Source organism: Pseudophryne corroboree, chromosome 1 (genome assembly GCF_028390025.1).
Source record: "Pseudophryne corroboree isolate aPseCor3 chromosome 1, aPseCor3.hap2, whole genome shotgun sequence".
Lineage (NCBI taxonomy): Eukaryota > Metazoa > Chordata > Amphibia > Anura > Myobatrachidae > Pseudophryne > Pseudophryne corroboree.
Window position 1 is genome coordinate 626,550,797 of NC_086444.1, and position 19,166 is coordinate 626,569,962.

The window sequence follows — 19,166 nt, forward strand, 5'->3', positions numbered from 1 at the left end:
TACCTAAAATATTAAACCAAATATATTGTAAACATTCCCATAGCAAGGTAAACCTAAAATGGAAATTCTACCAACAGGAACTTCTCTCATATAGTACCGTACTGCCTCTGCAGGAATATCTGCTGTACCCTGATATTGAACACTGCTCGCCTTTGCTGAATCCCGTTGTTCTGACCCTCTTCTCATTCATTGCAGAATATTAGATTTCATTTGTTGGTTTTATTTTAAGCATTATTTAGTCATTTACACAGTGATTATTTCCATAAATTATACATTTCATTAATTTAAAAAGTTTACAGATATGTTGTGTAACATCATGATGGCACAGTAGTTAGCATTGCTGCCTGATAGCTTTGTCAATTGGTCCCATTCTGTCCAGTGTCTTATATAAATGGAGTTAGTATGCTCTCTCTGCGTTCGCATACATTTTCTCCAGGTACCTAAGTTTTTTCTCACAGTCCCAAAAAATATACTGGTAGGTTTATTGGTTTTGGATGAAATGTACCCTAATGTTTGTTTGGTAGATAATTTAGACTGTAAGCTCGACTCCATGGAATGATATGAATGACTAAATATTCTTCTGTAAAGTACAATATGTGGGTGCTTTATGACAAGCAGTTAATAATAATAATAATAATAATAATAATAATAATAATAATAATAAAACATGTTTATTACTTTGATCTCTATACTTTTGAGCATCTGTCATTGTAATATTTTCGTGCCACCATCACTGAAGGACATATTAGACCCTTTGGAAAAATGTACTTGATTCATTATTCAAAGGTAAGTGCTGCGGACTGCTATAAGGGTGGTTCTAGAAGAAGGCAAAGTTGTAACCTAGTCTATCCCTTGCACATCTCTGAAAGAGTCATAGGTCCTCTCCATTCACACAATGTGACATACTTGTGAAGTTTTGGAAGTTTGCTCCTTGCATTTCCACCATTTTTTTCCTGCTTTCGTCTCAGATCGGACAGTTTCTTTGGAGTTGTCCTTGACTTTCCTAGACTTGACAGTGTATGTGGCTTTTATGTTCTTTAGTGGGTTAAACTGAGAGCTTATGACTTGCGGACACTGAAACTTCTCCCTGATCACATATCCCAGCCTTGTGGTGCCCATACATCCATCAGGGGTGGAGACAATACGAGTGACTGTTGCATATACATATTGTGCTGCAAGCAGTGTTCCTACATAACCAGAGATTAAATACTGTAGTTAGACATGTCTACCCAAATGTATGTAATAAACTTTATTCATCTGGCAACAATCAAACATACCTAGGGGCTACATTTACTAAATATTTTAACTGAAAAAACATTCATGTTTTTTTAATATGCCAAATTAAAACAATTTAAAAAAAACTGCAATATTTAAAGAGGCTTACACTGAACAAAAAATAGAAATAAAATCTGAAAAGTACATTTCTTTGTAACGTATGGGGTGAAATTCAATTAGCTACGAGGTTGCATCAAACTGATGGAGGGGGAGGGGCAGCATCATTATAGCTCTGCCCACATAAATGCCAGAGTTTTTACTCTATAAAGTATACGGAAAAAAAAAAAGAATATATTAGAAATAACCTCTTTGCATCATTTGTAAAGTTAAAACTCTGGAGTAAAAAGTCTATGACAGAAGAGGCAGTGCCCCCACTCCCCCCCCCCCCATAACTACCTTTTCCACACATCTGCGATCAAAACTCACCAAATATCCAACAGTATATACTGCTGCACCTGTGTATAATGCCCACATGTACCCTTGGACTCATATATTGTGTGTAAATCTGGTACTAGCCAGTGCCTTCTCAGACATTTACCTCACCGTACATCCCTGCTGCCCGCTCCCAACAGATCTGCAAATTGTGCCATTTTGACATGGCGACAGCAGGGCTTAATGATGTGAGAGCCCCGCCCCCCAAAGTGGCTAGCAGCATCTCCCCTCTGAGCTTCTACATTTTAAAGAAGCAGTAATAACCCTTTTTTGTGAAAATGCAGGAAAAAGGGATAACACCACTTGACACGTGTACCCCAAGGACACTGATCTAACCTGAGATGAGAAGTCTGCAAAACCACAGATGTGTTTGTAGACTTGTTGACAGATATAATTTGTGGGCATATTTATAAACAAATATATACCTGCAAAAATGAAGGATCCCCTAAATGTATGTACAGGGCATTGTATATCTGAGATATCAGCTCCACCCAGGGTTGGTATTGCGTGCCGCCGGTCATCATACCGACGCCAGGATCCTGGCATTGAGATGCCCAGTTGGGGGGGGCAAGCACAATGAAGCCCCTTGCGGGCTCATTGCGCTTGCCACAGGTTCCATTCCCACTCTATGGGTGTTGTGGACAGTGTCGGACTGGGGCATGTAGGGCCCACCGGGGGGATGCAGTGGTAGGGGCCCATGTTTAGGGGTGTGGCCAGTCTGCAAAAGGGGTGTGGTCTGCCACCTCATTGATCTGACTAACCATTAGAGAGTGCAACGTCTGGGCACCTTCATAAATATATACAGTAAATTCATCTGCTGCATGCATGACAATGTACCAGATTAATAACAGATTAAAAACAGCAATGCACTGTAGAAAATACACCATAGTACAGTATAAGGTAACATATGTATGATGTATAATTCAAGTGCACAGTCTAGAACCTGATCCTTAGAGCAGAAGGTGGGGCCCCAGGCAGTGGGGCCCACCGGTGGTTTCCCCTGTAACCCTGTGGGCCAGTCCAAGCCTGGTTGTGGACACCCACAAGTGGGAATAGTCCCTGTTAGTTGGCATGCCGATTGTAGGGCTTGTGAGGGGGCAGGATGTAGGCACCGGTATTGTGAGACTGTCGGTCACATAACTAAATCCAACTAAATCCCCCATTCCATGAGTTCATCCACAAAAATAGCCCACATTGCCGAATTTGTCAAGAACTGGAATGTGAAGCAGCTATCACTAGACATTGTAGCCTATAGTCTCCTATCCGCATTATTTTCTGCCCATGTGTGGTCAGCAGACCACACATATACAGTAGTGCGGAGGGGATCCCGAAGGAGAAGTAAAATGATGGAATTAGAGAGGTGATCATATTCACGTCTACAACATTTAAGGGATGAGCTCTTATTGGATCCCCCGTCTATTTTTGTGCAATCCTTAATTTCTCATTGAAATAATAAGCTATAAGGTGTAAAACAAAATAATCAATTTTCCCAGTGGTATCATAGACGTATGTCTCTCATAGTTGCCCAGGGTATCTCCAGAGCATCTGACAGACCAACATCAGCAACTAATTTCAGAGTTTATGAGCAATTACTTTTCATTGATTGAACCCATGCTGACTACGGCTCTGATAACAGGGTTCAACTGTAGTCAGATTTATTTAGGATCTATGCTGGCTAAGGCTTCTGTATATCAGGCCTATTTGTTAGCAAACCCTGGCACAGAGCTATCATTCGAATTGGGTGGATGCAACCCTGGGGCAGTAACTTTTTGACACCTAATGGATACATGTTTCATTACCTTGAGCACCACACTTTTGTGTTTTTGTATCTAAGAAACTCCGCTATGTATGTACAGCCCAGCTGCCTACACTTACTTGGAAATATGTGCAATATTGCAGCAAATCCCATAAGGAGCACTTTCTTTGTCACAACACTATTTTACAGCTGACTTCATTAGTAATATACTGGCGGAAAAACAGAGACACTATGCAAGTGTACAGAAGTCATACAGAATGCCAGCTCACCATTTGCTACATCCCACACTTTAATGACTCTGTCCTTAGATCCGGTGTAAATGTAGCAGTCATCTGGGGAGAAGCAGGCGCAGTCCACACCTTTAAAGAAGAAGCCCTATTTGGAAAATAATAATACAGATGTGTTTACCATAAGACTATGATGGTTCGAGCAATAAAGTGTAATATTTTACATTTATTAACGTGGGATAAAAAGCTTGGGGGAGTTTTATTAAATTATTTAAAGTGTGTGTGTTTTTACTTTTACTATTATGGTATAATGGAATGGGTTCTACGGGGCATATTCAATTGCCTGTGAGAAAATGAGCTGCAGTGATTTCAATAGAAATAAGAGCTGCTTTTGTCTTGCAGCCCCAGAGCAAGTCCACTTTTTCCTTAAATTGCTATTTTAAGGAAATATTGTCAGGACTTGATTCAAAACCTCTTGGACACCCCCTAATGACTAATTAAGCAATTAGAAGTTTCCAATTAGCTTACTTAGTCCATAATTACTTCTGGCAGCACTGTCCTCCTCTTCCACTTACCTGACATGTTGGAAGTCATACTACTCATCTTCTGCAGCATGTGTGTGACATCCCTGTTAAGTGTGTGTGAAACCCACCCTTGTCAGTGTGTATGACTCCCGGTGTGTGTGAGACCAGTGGTGTCAAGGGAGTGGGGGAGAGGGTACAAATTACCTGGACCCAGGTCTGATAGAGGGGCCCAGGTCCACGCCTCCTTCGATTAGGCCATGCCCACTGAAAAGTACCTGGGCCCAGCCAGGCTCTTTACTACCCTGGCTGGGAGGCATGCCATGCTCCTGTGAGTGGGTGCTTCTGATGTGCTAGACACGCCCCCAAAGAGGACTTGCCATGCTCTCAGCATGCTGTGGTCACACCCCCTCCAGTCGGGGCAAGGGGGCCCAGGAAGTTGTTGTATCGGGGCCCAGAATTTCTCTTGTATGCCCTGTGTGAGACATTGGGGTATCTATAATGGGTGCAGGGTATGCGGTGCACACAGGCTCGTGGGTCCACAGGGACCCACACCACACATCATGCACCATTCAAAATACTTATCTCTCCGTCAGCACCAGGACTTAGCACAAGCACCAAGTTTCTGGAGATCTGTGCATGCGCACTACAGAAATCACCAAGAATATGGCACATCGATATGTGTCCTTGTGTTTTGTGGCCACACCTCTCCCTCCCACAGGATTTGTCCTCAAAAAAAATTGTGACCATTGCCTTAAATTGTATACTGCAGGTATCAGGAGTGTGCATTGTACAGTAATTCGAAATTGGTCGGCAGGTTCACACTTTTTTTGAGGCCAAATTCCCACACACATTTGAATATGCCCCTTAGCGAGTTCTATGCCACTCCTTGTGTCCCAGTCCCGTTCAATACCCCAGCTCTCACTGGCCAAGGGTCAAGGATGTGGTTCTTTTCAGTACAGGGCTGGTACTAATCTCTTAGATGGGAGAACATGGTGCTTTTTGCAGTCACTCAATCCCGATTGAGGCTCTAGCCATGCACTGACAGGACTGGGGGTGGCTTTCTTTTTGACGAGAGGACCCCATTCCAGATTCCATAAGGACTACATAGAACAATGGCTATGCAAAAAGTAGACACGTCCCATGGGAATACATACTGGAGACCGGCTGACAGGATGCCGACTGTCACTATAGCAAAAGCGGCATCCCGTCAGGTGGAATCCCGGCAGAGAGGCAGCGAGTCCCCTTGCAGGCTCGCTGTGCTCATCATGCTTTGGGTCAGGTGGATCCACCACCTGAGTGGAAATACAGGGCTGCGTTCGGGATTCTGGCTGCTGCCATTTTCTCGGCGTTGGTATCATGAACGCCGGGATCCCGACAGGCGGTATATTAACAGCATCCCATGCCATGTGCGAGTCTAGATGCCTTTTCTAATGGTAGATAATGTTGTCTTAAACAATAATAAAAACAATGGAGGCATTATATATAACTATATAACTGTAAACCATAGGTGAGTTCTCAGTGGTGTAAGCCTGTGTATAATATAGTGTGGATTCTGAACACATTTTCTATATGAAAAAGGTTCATAATTTTAATACTGAAAAATGACCAGTAAATTAACTACTTGGATATATTTCCACATGTAGAAGAAAAATTACTTTTTTGCCTGTTAATTTATGGCTAATTCCCATGCATTGGCATTGTAAAGTATTGTGTACCTCGTAATACATCTCATGTTCCCAATGACCTGTCTCCATGTTCCACAGACGCTGGACAGAGTCCTCGCTGCCACTAAGTACATAGGTTTCCTTTGTACTTATTTCCAAGCAAGTGACTTTACTTTCATGAGACTCCAATTGGTGGTTCTCAATTGTTTCAGGGGAAAAGAGCCAAAGCTCTCCTCCTGACATCCCATAAATCACCCTTTGGTCTTCAAATATGGCTACTCTGGTCACAGGACTGGGGACTTCTGGACGTATTGAGAACATGGGGCCATCAAGCATCGGGAGAGGATCCCCTTTTGTAATTTCAAATAGTAGAATTATGTCACTGTAAGCCACAGCCAGGTAGCTTTCCTGTTTGCTCAGTGATAGGCAAATCACAGCCGATCCATGATCATGGGGAGGAATACAAGCAACGTCCTGTCTCTGGTCTAATGGAAATGCCAGTACAGTGCCAGAGATCAGCCCGCAGAACAAAATTCTCTTGCAATTTGCAATCTCCAGACAATTAACTTCAGAAGAAGCCTCCAGGATATCTGCCATGCGACCTGTAAAAACATCATGTGTGGAAGATTCAGCATCTCCAAATAGTCCTTTAGTTTATTCTATACAGACAAAATGGCCTAGAGGACAGAAAGTTTGAAATCTATATAGTGTAATAATAAAATTATCTATCTATAGCAGTATACACTGTGCCGGGATACACTGATGCAAAGCAACTACTATATGTATATGTCATAAATTATATAAAGCTTATATAGATTTGATTTTAAATTGTGCACTGGAAACTGAAAACCTGTATATATGCCAATGTTTAATATGAATTTTTGGAGATTAAATCTAACTATAACTAACTACGCATAAAGGAGAAAAAAGTGATGAACCTATTTTAGCTTCAGGTACCCAGTGTTTTAGAAATTACCATTCACGGTGTCCCAGACCACAATCTTGTGCTTGTCACCAGTCTTCGGGAAATAAACCCGCTCTCCTGTATTTGACAATGCAACACAACCACTACAGTCCTGGAAAGGAGGTAGCGTCTTGTGCTTCTCATTATAATCCAGGGTCCACAACTTGAGGTAGTAGGCATTACTGGAAGATGAGATCAATGTCCTTCCCATCAGGGCCAGGCCAGTGACTGGCATTCCCATCCCATAAAAGGAATCCAGTAGAGTACCCCTCTTAGACAAACTCCAGACCTGCAAATTGTAAATATAAATCTACTGTATTAATTGTCACTGTTACTTTTATAACTCAGCACAACTTGGGATATACATGTTATATGCTTTTCTTATTTCATGATGTGGGGATTTGAGCTACGTTGTATAATTTAATGTCTGAGGTCTCTCTCTATAATTCCTTCCCACAAGGATAAAAGATAATACAATTGCATAGTATCATGTCTCACTAACCCGAATGGTTTCATCTTGTGATCCAGTTATTATAATTTTCTTCTCACTGTTAATCACAGCCGTCTTTACCAGGTCTTCATGTTGAAGATATGAGTCCAGGAAAGTCCTTAAAGTATTAGAATCAGCCCGGAACACCTGGACTTGTTTTCCAAATCCTGAATGGATATAAAATGGACATGTACATACTCTATGATACATGGACTACACTGTGCTATAGGCTATCTTGATGGTTCTTAGTGACGCTAACGTAATTACCCTTGCCCAGTGGTCTTTTAGCCTCCTGCAGCCAAAGACTTCACCTATAGCAGCTGCCTTTCCAGGGCAGATTAGGTCAACCCCGTAATCAGATGCCCCCAGGTTTTATGTATAGACAAGGCGGCTATTGGAGGCTGAGCAAGAGTAGGTTGCAGTACGGTGAGACATACATTGAACCCTATCTAGACACTGCTGCACTTATATGCGGATAGAGAGAAATAATCTAATGCACATGAGTGCAACAATGCACAGGTTGGAATATGATATAAACACAATAACTATGTTCGTGCAACAATGAACAGGGTGTAATGACCAATAAGACCATAAATACAAATGATTTGTAAATGCAACAATGCACAGGATATTACAATAAAGAAATGTGGGCAAGACAGTGCCTGTGTGGAAACTCCACACCAAAACCTGAGTACACGTTAAGCTGGATCAGATCAGGAATAAATCAGGAAAGGTCTCAGAATTACAGATGTAACACGAGCTGACAGGTTCTCACACGAGCTAACAGGTTCTCACAAAGCAGGAACTATCACCAGCGTCTTGGGAGTGACCAGGAAGGGAATATAAATGGTGCTGCACCAATCACTACTTAGAACCTTAATTAATCACTAAGTGCAGCTGCCCTGCTGCACGTACAAAAGAACTTAAGCAACTGGGAACGCCTTCTGCTTCCAGCGTCCCCATTGCCAAGGAGTGCGGCAGGACCCAGCACCCAGTGTCAGCCTGTTGCTAGGCACGGGCGAGGACCAGGAGACCTTGCGCCCGGCGTATGCTTGTTGCTAGGCGCCCGATGGGGGTCAGCGTCTCGGCTCCTAAGTAATGGCCGGGACGTGCTAACACTCTACACCTAAAGATTTATCTATCCAAAATGTCTGGTGGGAATAAAAATCTGGCAATGTATGGGAGCAAAGGACACTCAACATATCCCAAACACAGGAAAATGGACAAAAAGATTGTTCAGATTAGTTTGTTAAATCAAATGGATTTAACCAATTTGTATGAGCGACCATTGTCTGTCATGCATTTGGGTACAAATGGTTGATTGTCATTTGCTCTCATACATTACCAGATTTTTGTGCTTACCAGACATACTGGACAAATAAATCTTTAAGTGTGTACCCATTTTAAGATGGTGAAAGAGGGCACACAAAACAATCATGTTTTGACAGCCATCCAAGAACAGTTGCCAAGAAGATGTAAAGATGTGAAATGTAAAGATGTAAAATAAAAAAAATAAAAAAGAGCATACATCAGTGTGGTCACTAATATAATGCAGCAAAACAGTGGTATCACCAGTCCTACAACCAGGGTTGTTTAGACAGCCACACGACCCAGTTACTGAAGGGGGTGTGACCAAATCAGGGAGGCGTGTCAACACCCCTAAAGAAGGAAACAAAGGAAAGTACTACGGAAGTTATTCAGAGTCCATAGCAGTTTTTGCTAAAATAGAAAAAACTGCTACGGATAAAATCGTATGCTGGGGACTGCCCAGCACAGGGCAAGGCCGCCCAGCATGTGTAGTACTGCCCAGCGATGCAATCACAAATCAATTGCGATCGCATCGCAGAAACCTCAAATAGAGGTAGACAGCGTCAGGCTATGTATGCAGGCGCGCCGCCATCATGTTTCCTATCACAGAAAATGCAGGTGTCGTCATCTGGCCACCCCAAAAATGGCCATGACATGCCTGTGTTTCCCAAGCTACTCCCCGTCAATGCCGCAAGGCCAACCCCAACCGCCCACCGCCTGTCAAAATCCCTATGCGATTGCATCTTTCCTTTCTGCATGTGCAGAGATCATCAGTCCTCCTGCACATGCTTTGCTGCGCTCTGTATGTGGGGGAAGGGGGGGCATGTATGCCTATGGGTGTGGAGGGGACTCCCAGGGTGGGACCAATCACTGGTGGGTGGGTGGTGGAGGAGGAATATTATGAAGTTAAATGATGCTGGAGGGGAGTTAAAATAATAATAATAATAATAATAATAATAATAATAATAATACATTGGCCACAGGGTGGGCACAAAAAGGGTTTTTTTACTGGGGGGAGGGTTATAAAATATGTTTTTTTACTAATAAGGGAGTGTGGGTGGTACTATAATAATAATTTAAGACCACCTGGGGTTCTATTGCCAATAGGGGGTGGGAAGTTATTTTATAATGGAGGCCTATGGACAAGGGGCTGGGTGGGTTTGTGAAAAACTCCCCCTTTTTGATATATTATTAAAAATACTTTTTAAACTTTAATAGGTAATTTAAAAAAAAAGACAATTTCTGAGTGGTTTTGTGGGGAAAAAATCATCAGTTCAGTAATTAAGCACCAGAAGTTTTTACATCTTACACAAAGTTTGCCTACAAATAAATAGAGATGTGCATGGCCCCCCAGGTTTTGGTTTTGGTTCTAATTCATCATCATGTGTAGGTTTTGCCAAAACCATCCTCAAGTGTTTTGGTTCGGATTTGATTTTTGGTTCTGTTTTTGATACAGTACATTTAAAATCAATAAAACGCGATAAACATTGATTTAAAAAAAAATAAAACTCTAAAGTAGAAAATTGATAAAACAGCTACAACCACGTAATTTGTGGGATCCGGTCTGAAGATCGACAGTGTCTAGGTCGACAATGTTTAGGTCGACCACTATAGGTTGACAGTCACTAGGTCGACATGGATGGAAGGTCGACAGGGTTTCTAGGTCGACAGGTCTAAAGGTCGACATGAGTTTTTCACATTTTTTTTGGGGGGGGGATTTTTTCATACTTAACGATCCACGTGGACTACGATTGGAACGGTAAAGTGTGCCAAGCGAAGCGAAGGCACCGTGCCCGAAGCATGGCGAGCGAAGCGAGCCATGCGAGGGGACGCGGTGCACTAATTTGGGATCCCAGTCACTTTACGAAGAAAACGACACCAAAAAATAAATAAATCCTCATGTCGACCTTTAGCCTTGTCGACCTAGCACATGTCGACCTAGAAACCCTGTCGACCTTCCATCCATGTCGACCTAGTGACTGTCGACCTATAGTGGTCGACCTAAACATTGTCGACCTAGATACTGTCGATAAAACGAACCACACCCGTAATTTGTACCCGTTACATGCAATCCAGAATCCGAGTTTGGTTTTTAAATTCGAGTTCCGAACTGACAACAGACCCGAGCCAGGACTCGGTTTACTCAGAATCCCATAGTGATTCTAAACTAGAACCCAATTCGACTTGTAACTCCTAAGTTTGGGTGTGTTCGTATTTCAGGAAAACCGAACTGCACATCTCTAATAATAACGTGTACTGTATATAACTTGAGAATGGTAGGAGCCCAGGTGCTAATTTATGTCACCTCCATTTAAATAGACAGATATACTCCTGATTACCTGCAGCAAAGAGTGACTCATCATCAGCCGCTATTACAAAGATGATGGCGCTGGGCATCTTTTGTGTTGAAACTGCTCCTCCTGAGGATATCTAGAACACAAAGTTTATGCAAACTGTCCTCAGATATTTAATCGAAACATCTAAATCGATGTGCTTATAGGGCAAAAACATATATTTACTAACAGTAAAAATGAATATTAAAAAAATCATCTATTAGAAATTGTGTGCTTCAGCCCCTGAAACCGAAATCAATGAAAAATGACCTTTAGTAAATAAAACCCCATGTGTTTTTACTGCACTGCAAGGGTTCTTACCGACTTAAGTGATTTTCTCTGACGTCCTAAGTGGATGCTGGGGACTCCGTCAGGACCATGGGGAATAGCGGCTCCGCAGGAGACAGGGCACAAAAGTAAAAGCTTCAGGATCAGGTGGTGTGCACTGGCTCCTCCCCCTATGACCCTCCTCCAAGCCTCAGTTAGATTTTTGTGCCCGGCCGAGAAGGGTGCAATCTAGGTGGCTCTCCTAAAGAGCTGCTTAGAGTAAAAGTTTTGTTAGGTTTTTTTATTTTCAGTGAGTCCTGCTGGCAACAGGTTCACTGCATCGAGGGACTTAGGGGAGAGAAGTGAACTCACCTGCGTGCAGGATGGATTGGCTTCTTAGGCTACTGGACACCATTAGCTCCAGAGGGAGTCGGAACACAGGTCTCACCCTGGGGTTCGTCCCGGAGCCGCGCCGCCGACCCCCTTGCAGATGCCGAAAAGTGAAGAGGTCCTGAAACCGGCGGCAGAAGACTTTTCAGTCTTCATAAGGTAGCGCACAGCACTGCAGCTGTGCGCCATTGTTGTCAGCACACTTCATAGCAGCGGTCACTGAGGGTGCAGGGCGCTGGGGGGGGGGGCGCCCTGGGTAGCAATGATAGTACCTTATTCTGGCTAAAAATACATCACATATAGCCCCTGGGGGCTATATGGATGTATTTAACCCCTGCCAGGTCTCAGAAAAACGGGAGAAGAAGCCCGCCGAAAAGGGGGCGGGGCCTATTCTCCTCAGCACACAGCGCCATTTTCCCTCACAGAAATGCTGGTGGGAAGGCTCCCAGGCTCTCCCCTGCACTGCACTACAGAAACAGGGTTAAAACAGAGAGGGGGGGCACTTATTTGGCGATATGACTATATATATTAAAATGCTATAAGGGAAAAACACTTATATAAAGGTTGTCCCTGTATAATTATAGCGTTTTTGGTGTGTGCTGGCAAACTCTCCCTCTGTCTCCCCAAAGGGCTAGTGGGGTCCTGTCCTCTATCAGAGCATTCCCTGTGTGTGTGCTGTGTGTCGGTACGTGTGTGTCGACATGTATGAGGACGATGTTGGTGAGGAGGCGGAGCAATTGCCTGTAATGGTGATGTCACTCTCTAGGGAGTCGACACCGGAATGGATGGCTTATTTAAGGAATTACGTGATAATGTCAACACGCTGCAAGGTCGGTTGACGACATGAGACGGCCGGCAAACCAATTAGTACCTGTCCAGGCGTCTCAAACACCGTCAGGGGCGTTAAAACGTCCTTTTACCTCAGTCGGTCGACACAGACACGGACACTGACTCCAGTGTCGACGGTGAAGAAACAAACGTATTTTCCTTTAGGGCCACACGTTACTTGTTAAGGGCAATGAAGGAGATGTTACATATTTCTGATACTACAAGTACCACAAAAAAGGGTATTATGTGGAGTGTGAAAAAACTACATGTGGTTTTTCCTGAATCAGATAAATTAAATGAAGTGTGTGATGATGCGTGGGTTTCCCCCGATAGAAAATTATGGGCGGTATACCCTTTCCCGCCAGAAGTTATGGCGCGTTGGGAAACACCCCTTAGGGTGGATAAGGCGCTCACACGCTTATCAAAACAAGTGGCGTTACCGTCTCCAGATACGGCCGCCCTCAAGGAGCCAACTGATAGGAGGCTGGAAAATATCCTAAAAAGTATATACACACATACTGGTGTTATACTGCGACCAGCGATCGCCTCAGCCTGGATGGGCAGAGCTGGGGTGGCTTGGTCGGATTCCCTGACTGGAAATATTGATACCCTTGACAGGGACAGTATTTTATTGACTATAGAGCATTTAAAGGATGCATTTCTATATATGCGAGATGCACAGAGGGATATTGGCACTCTGGCATCAAGAGTAAGTGCGATGTCCATATCTGCCAGAAGATGTTTATGGACACGACAGTGGTCAGGTGATGCAGATTCCAAACGGCACATGGAAGTATTGCCGTATAAAGGGGAGGAGTTATTTGGGGTCGGTCCATCGGACCTGGTGGCCACGGCAACAGCTGGAAAATCCACCTTTTTTACCCCAAGTCACATCTCAGCAGAAAAAGACATCGTCTTTTCAGCCTCAGTCCTTTCGTCCCCATAAGGGCAAGCGGGCAAAAGGCCAGTCATATCTGCCCAGGGATAGAGGTAAGGGAAGAAGACTGCAGCAGGCAGCCCATTCCCAGGAACAGAAGCCTTCCATCGCTTCTGCCAAGTCCTCAGCATGACGCTGGGGCCGTACAAACAGGTGCGGTGGGGGGTCGTCTCAAGAGTTTCAGCACGCAGTGGGCTCACTCGCAAGTGGACCCCTGGATCCTACAAGTAGTATCCCAGGGGTACAGATTGGAAATTCGAGACGTCTCCCTCTCGCAGGTTCCTGAAGTTTGCTTTACCAACGTCTCCCTCCGACAGGGAGGCAGTATTGGAAACAATTCACAAGCTGTATTCCCAGCAGGTGATAATCAAAGTACCCCTCCTACAACAAGGAAAGGGGTATTATTTCACACTATATTGTGGTACTGAAGCCAGACGGCTCGGTGAGACCTATTCTAAATCTGAAATATTTGAACACTTACATACAAAGGTTCAAATCAAGATGGAGTCACTCAGAGCAGTGATAGCGAACCAGGAAGAAGGGGACTATATGGTGTCCCTGGACATCAAGGATGCTTACCTCCATGTCCCAATTTGCCCTTCTCACCAAGGGTACCTCAGGTTCGTGGTACAAAACTGTCACTATCAGTTTCAGACGCTGCCGTTTGGATTGTCCACGGCACCCCGGGTCTTTACCAAGGTAATGGCCGAAATGATGATTCTTCTTCAAAGAAAAGGCGTCCTAATTATCCCTTACTTGGACGATCTCCTGATAAGGGCAAGGTCCAGAGAACAGTTGGAGGTCGGAGTAGCACTATCTCAAGTAGTTCTACGACAGCACGGGTGGATTCTAAATATTCCAAAATCGCAGCTGTCTCCGACGACACGTCTGCTGTTCCTAGGGATGATTCTGGACACAGTCCAGAAAAAGGTGTTTCTCCCGGAGGAGAAAGCCAGGGAGTTATCCGAGCTAGTCAGGAACCTCCTAAAACCAGGAAAAGTGTCAGTGCATCTTTGCACAAGGGTCCTGGGAAAAATGGTGGCTTCTTACGAAGCGATTCCATTCGACAGATTTCACGCAAGAACTTTTCAGTGGGATCTGCTGGAAAAATGGTCCGGATCGCATCTTCAGATGCATCAGCGGATAACCCTGTCTCCAAGGACAAGGGTGTCTCTTCTGTGGTGGCTGCAGAGTGCTCATCTACTAAAGGGCCACAGATTCGGCATTCAGGACTGGGTCCTGGTGACCACGGATGCCAGCCTGAAAGGCTGGGGAGCAGTCACACAAGGAAAAAATTTCCAGGGAGTGTGATCAAGTCTGGAGACTTCTCTCCACATAAATATACTGGAGCTAAGAGCAATTTACAATGCTCTAAGCTTAGCAAGACCTCTGCTTCAAGGTCAGCCGGTATTGATCCAGTGGGACAACATCACGGCAGTCGCCCACGTAAACAGACAGGGCGGCACAAGAAGCAGGAGGACAATGGCAGAAACTGCAAGGATTCTTCGCTGGGCGGAAAATCATGTGATAGCACTGTCAGCAGTGTTCATTCCGGGAGTGGACAACTGGGAAGCAGACTTCCTCAGCACGACCTCCACCCGGGAGAGTGGGGACTTCATCGGGAAGTCTTCCACATGATTGTGAACCGTTGGGAAAGACCAAAGGTGGACATGATGGCGTCCCGCCTGAACAAAAAACTGGACAGGTATTGCGCCAGGTCAAGAGACCCTCAGGCAATAGCTGTGGACGTTCTGGTAACACCGTGGGTGTACCAGTCGGTGTATGTGTTCCCTCCTCTGCTTCTCATACCTAAGGTACTGAGAATTATAAGACGTAGAGGAGTAAGAACTATACTCGTGGCTCCGGATTGGCCAAGAAGGACTTGGTACCCGGATCTTCAAGAGATGCTCACAGAGGACTCATGGCCTCTGCCGCTAAGAAGGGACTTGCTTCAGCAAGTACCATGTCTGTTCCAAGACTTACCGCGGCTGCGTTTGACGGCATGGCGGTTGAACGCCGGATCCTAAGGGAAAAAGGCATTCCGGAAGAGGTCATTCCTACCCTGGTCAAAGCCAGGAAGGAGGTGACCGCACAACATTATCACCACATGTGGCGAAAATGTGTTGCGTGGTGTGAGGCCAGGAAGGCCCCACGAAGAAATTTCAACTCGGTCGATTCCTGCATTTCCTGCAAACAGGAGTGTCTATGGGCCTCAAATTGGGGTCCATTAAGGTTCAAATTTCGGCCCTGTCGATTTTCTTCCAGAAAGAATTGGCTTCAGTTCCTGAAGTCCAGAAGTTTGTCAAGGGAGTACTGCATATACAACCCCCTTTTGTGCCTCCAGTGGCACTGTGGGATCTCAACGTAGTTCTGGGATTCCTCAAATCACATTGGTTTAAACCGCTCAAATCTGTGGATTTGAAATATCTCACATGGAAAGTGACCATGATGTTGGCCCTGGCCTCGGCCAGGCGAGTGTCAGAATTGGCGGCTTTGTCTCACAAAAGCCCATATCTGATTGTCCATTCGGACAGGGCAGAGCTGCGGACTCGTCCCCAGTTTCTCCCTAAGGTGGTGTCAGCGTTTCACCTGAACCAGCTTATTGTGGTACCTGCGGCTACTAGGGACTTGGAGGACTCCAAGTTGCTAGATGTTGTCAGGGCCCAGAAAATATAGGTTTCCAGGACGGCTGGAGTCAGGAAAACTGACTTGCTGTTATCCTGTATGCACCCAACAAACTGGGTGCTCTTGCTTCTAAGCAGACGATTGCTAGTTGGATGTGTAGTACAATTCAGCTTGCACATTCTGTGGCAGGCCTGCCACAGCCAAAATATGTAAATGCCCATTCCACAAGGAAGGTGGGCTCATCTTGGGCGGCTGCCCGAGGGATCTCGGCTTTACAACTTTGCCGAGCTGCTACTTGGTCAGGGGCACACCCTGGCTGAGGAGGACCTGGAGTTCTCTCACTCGGTGCTGCAGAGTCATCCGCACTCTCCCGCCCGTTTGGGAGCTTTGGTATAATCCCCATGGTCCTGACGGAGTCCCCAGCATCCACTTAGGACGTCAGAGAAAATAAGAATTTACTTACCGATAATTCTATTTCTCGTAGTCCGTAGTGGATGCTGGGCGCCCATCCCAAGTGCGGATTGTCTGCAATACTTGTACATAGTCATTGTTACAAAAATCGGGTTATTATTGTTGTGAGCCATCTTTTCAGAGGCTCCGCTGTTATCATGCTGTTAACTGGGTTCAGATCACAGGTTGTACAGTGTGATTGGTGTGGCTGGTATGAGTCTTACCCGGGATTCAAAATCCTTCCTTATTGTGTACGCTCGTCCGGGCACAGTATCCTAACTGAGGCTTGGAGGAGGGTCATAGGGGGAGGAGCCAGTGCACACCACCTGATCCTGAAGCTTTTACTTTTGTGCCCAGTCTCCTGCGGAGCCGCTATTCCCCATGGTCCTGACGGAGTCCCCAGCATCCACTACGGACTACGAGAAATAGAATTATCGGTAAGTAAATTCTTATTATTTTTTTCTACCAAATGGACCTCGCAAATTGTTAATTCTAAAAAAAAGTAAGTTAAAAACCTATTTTTTTTAAATGAATTAAAATATTTAATTGAAATAAATATGTCTATGGGGTGTCTCCCACCACTCCGTGTCCATAGACCTCAGTTATAAAATTATCTCCGACTGCCATTGGCAATAGACCCCACAAAGTCACCACTTATTCACATTACACCTCAAAGTAATGCCCTTGGTAACATAGTAACACAGTAACATAGTTATTGAGGTTGAAAAGAGGCAAAATGCCCATCGCGTTCAACCTGTATACTGTAAGTTGAGTTGATTATAATGTACCTGCTGAAGAATGTTTTCTGACTAATTAATAACTACAAATCATGTTACACCCAGAATAACAACGTCAATATTTTAAATGTTGTAACCTTGGATATCCTTTTCAATCATAAATTCATTCAATCCCCTTTTAAATGCATTTACAGAGTCCACCATTATCACCTTCCCTGGCAAAGAATTCCAAATCCTTCTTGCCCTAACAGTGAAGAACCCTTTCCTCCGTTGCGTACTGAATTTTCTCTCCTCCAGCCTCAGCGAGTGCCCACGTGTCCTAAACAGAGTTCTTTTAATAAATAATTCCTCTGATAACTCTTTGTAGTGCCCCTTTACATATTTGAAGACATTAATAATGTTGTCTCTTAGACGCTTCTTTTCCAGTGTATACATGTTCAACCTAGTAAGCCTTTCCTCGTAATCCAGTCCCTCTAGCCCTTTAATCAATTTAGTAGACGCCTTTGAACCCTTTCGAGTTCACTGATATCTTTTTTTATACAGTGGTGCCCAAAACTGAACACAATATTCAAGGTGCGGCCGTACCAATGATTATGCACATTAAACCACACAGCAGTGCCCCTTATTCACATTACGTCACACAGTAGTGTCCGTTAGTCACATTACACCACAAAGTAGTGTCCCTTATTCACATTACACCACAGTAGAGCTCCTTATTCACATTATGCCACAAAGTAGTACCCCTTATAGCACATTATGACACAGAGAGGTAATGTCCCATATACACATAATGCCACACAGTAGTAGTAGCCTTATACACATAATGGCACAGAGAAGACCTCCTACATATTATGCCACACATTAGTAATACCCTTATACACCTAATGCAACACAGTAATGCCCCTTACATACTGTATTATGCAACACATTAGTAATATCTTTATACACATAATGCAACCATAATGCAACCAGTAATAACCCTTACACATTATGCCACATATTTTAAACCCCCCTCCCCCACCCTGCACCCTGTCTGACTTGCACAGTACTCACCTGGACAGTAAATCTGTGACCTGTCACTGTCTGCCTGTACTCTGCAGAGTTTAGAACCACCTGAACTTTGCAATGCTTGTGCTCCTCACTCGATGCTTGCACTCTGTCTGGCTACAGACAGCATGGGAGTCGGGGAGGCGGAGCTCAGCATCAGGACATGAACAGTCACTGCCCAGTGCAATGTATATTAATGACCAGCATAGAAGGATCCGAACACACCTCTACTAATATAAATTGCAGCGGGCGCCCAGCAATTAGAGATTGTGGTGACTAGTTCCATCCACAAGGCATCTGCACTCTGTGCTATAGCACCAGCTGCACCACCCTAGTTATGGCCTGCCAGTCACAATTGTTCTACATTAGCATTAGCCTCCTACCTACCCTCCAAGTGGTTATAGATCTCCAATGACTGGTGTCATTTGTTAATAAATTAAAACCCTTATCCCCAATATTTTTTTAATTAGGGCATTGTACCTCCTTTCCCCAGTCTCACTGCAAATATAATTAGAGAAAAGGATTTAGTGTAAGTTCAAAACCTGCTTTCTCATCCAGTGGGGGATACTGGAAAGCTTGGGACTTTCTTAAGCTGTCCCTCCTGGGCAGTGCGGAAAATGTTTCACCCCAAACTAGAATCCCTGGATCCAAAGGTATGGACCTTACAAAATTTTTATCATAGATAATATATCATAGAAAGACCATATGAAACATAAGAGGTTAAGCATCTGGACGCAGAAATTACCCACAGGGGTACAGGGGAACACCCCCCTGGTGTGCCCACTGCCTGAGAGCTCCAACCCCTCCTCGAGGGATCAAGTTCTAGATTGTGCAATTGAAATATACATTATACACGTTACATTACATTAGACTGCACAGGACTATGATGTATTTTTAATAGTGCATTGCTGT

General features: G+C 44.4%; 1 protein-coding gene across 1 annotated transcript in view; it reads right to left on the reverse strand.

Moving 5' to 3' along the window:
- Window positions 1-715: 715 nt before the first annotated feature.
- NWD1 (NACHT and WD repeat domain containing 1) overlaps window positions 716-19,166 on the reverse strand; it is a 183,784-nt gene continuing 165,333 nt past the window's right edge. The window contains exons 16-21 of the mRNA XM_063914502.1: window positions 10,980-11,070; window positions 7,345-7,499; window positions 6,855-7,131; window positions 5,930-6,480; window positions 3,733-3,838; window positions 716-1,187 (exon numbers count right to left, since the gene is read on the reverse strand). Coding sequence (XP_063770572.1) covers window positions 889-1,187; window positions 3,733-3,838; window positions 5,930-6,480; window positions 6,855-7,131; window positions 7,345-7,499; window positions 10,980-11,070 — 1,479 coding nt within the window. The 3' untranslated portion in view covers window positions 716-888. The remainder of the gene's footprint in view (window positions 1,188-3,732; window positions 3,839-5,929; window positions 6,481-6,854; window positions 7,132-7,344; window positions 7,500-10,979; window positions 11,071-19,166) is intronic.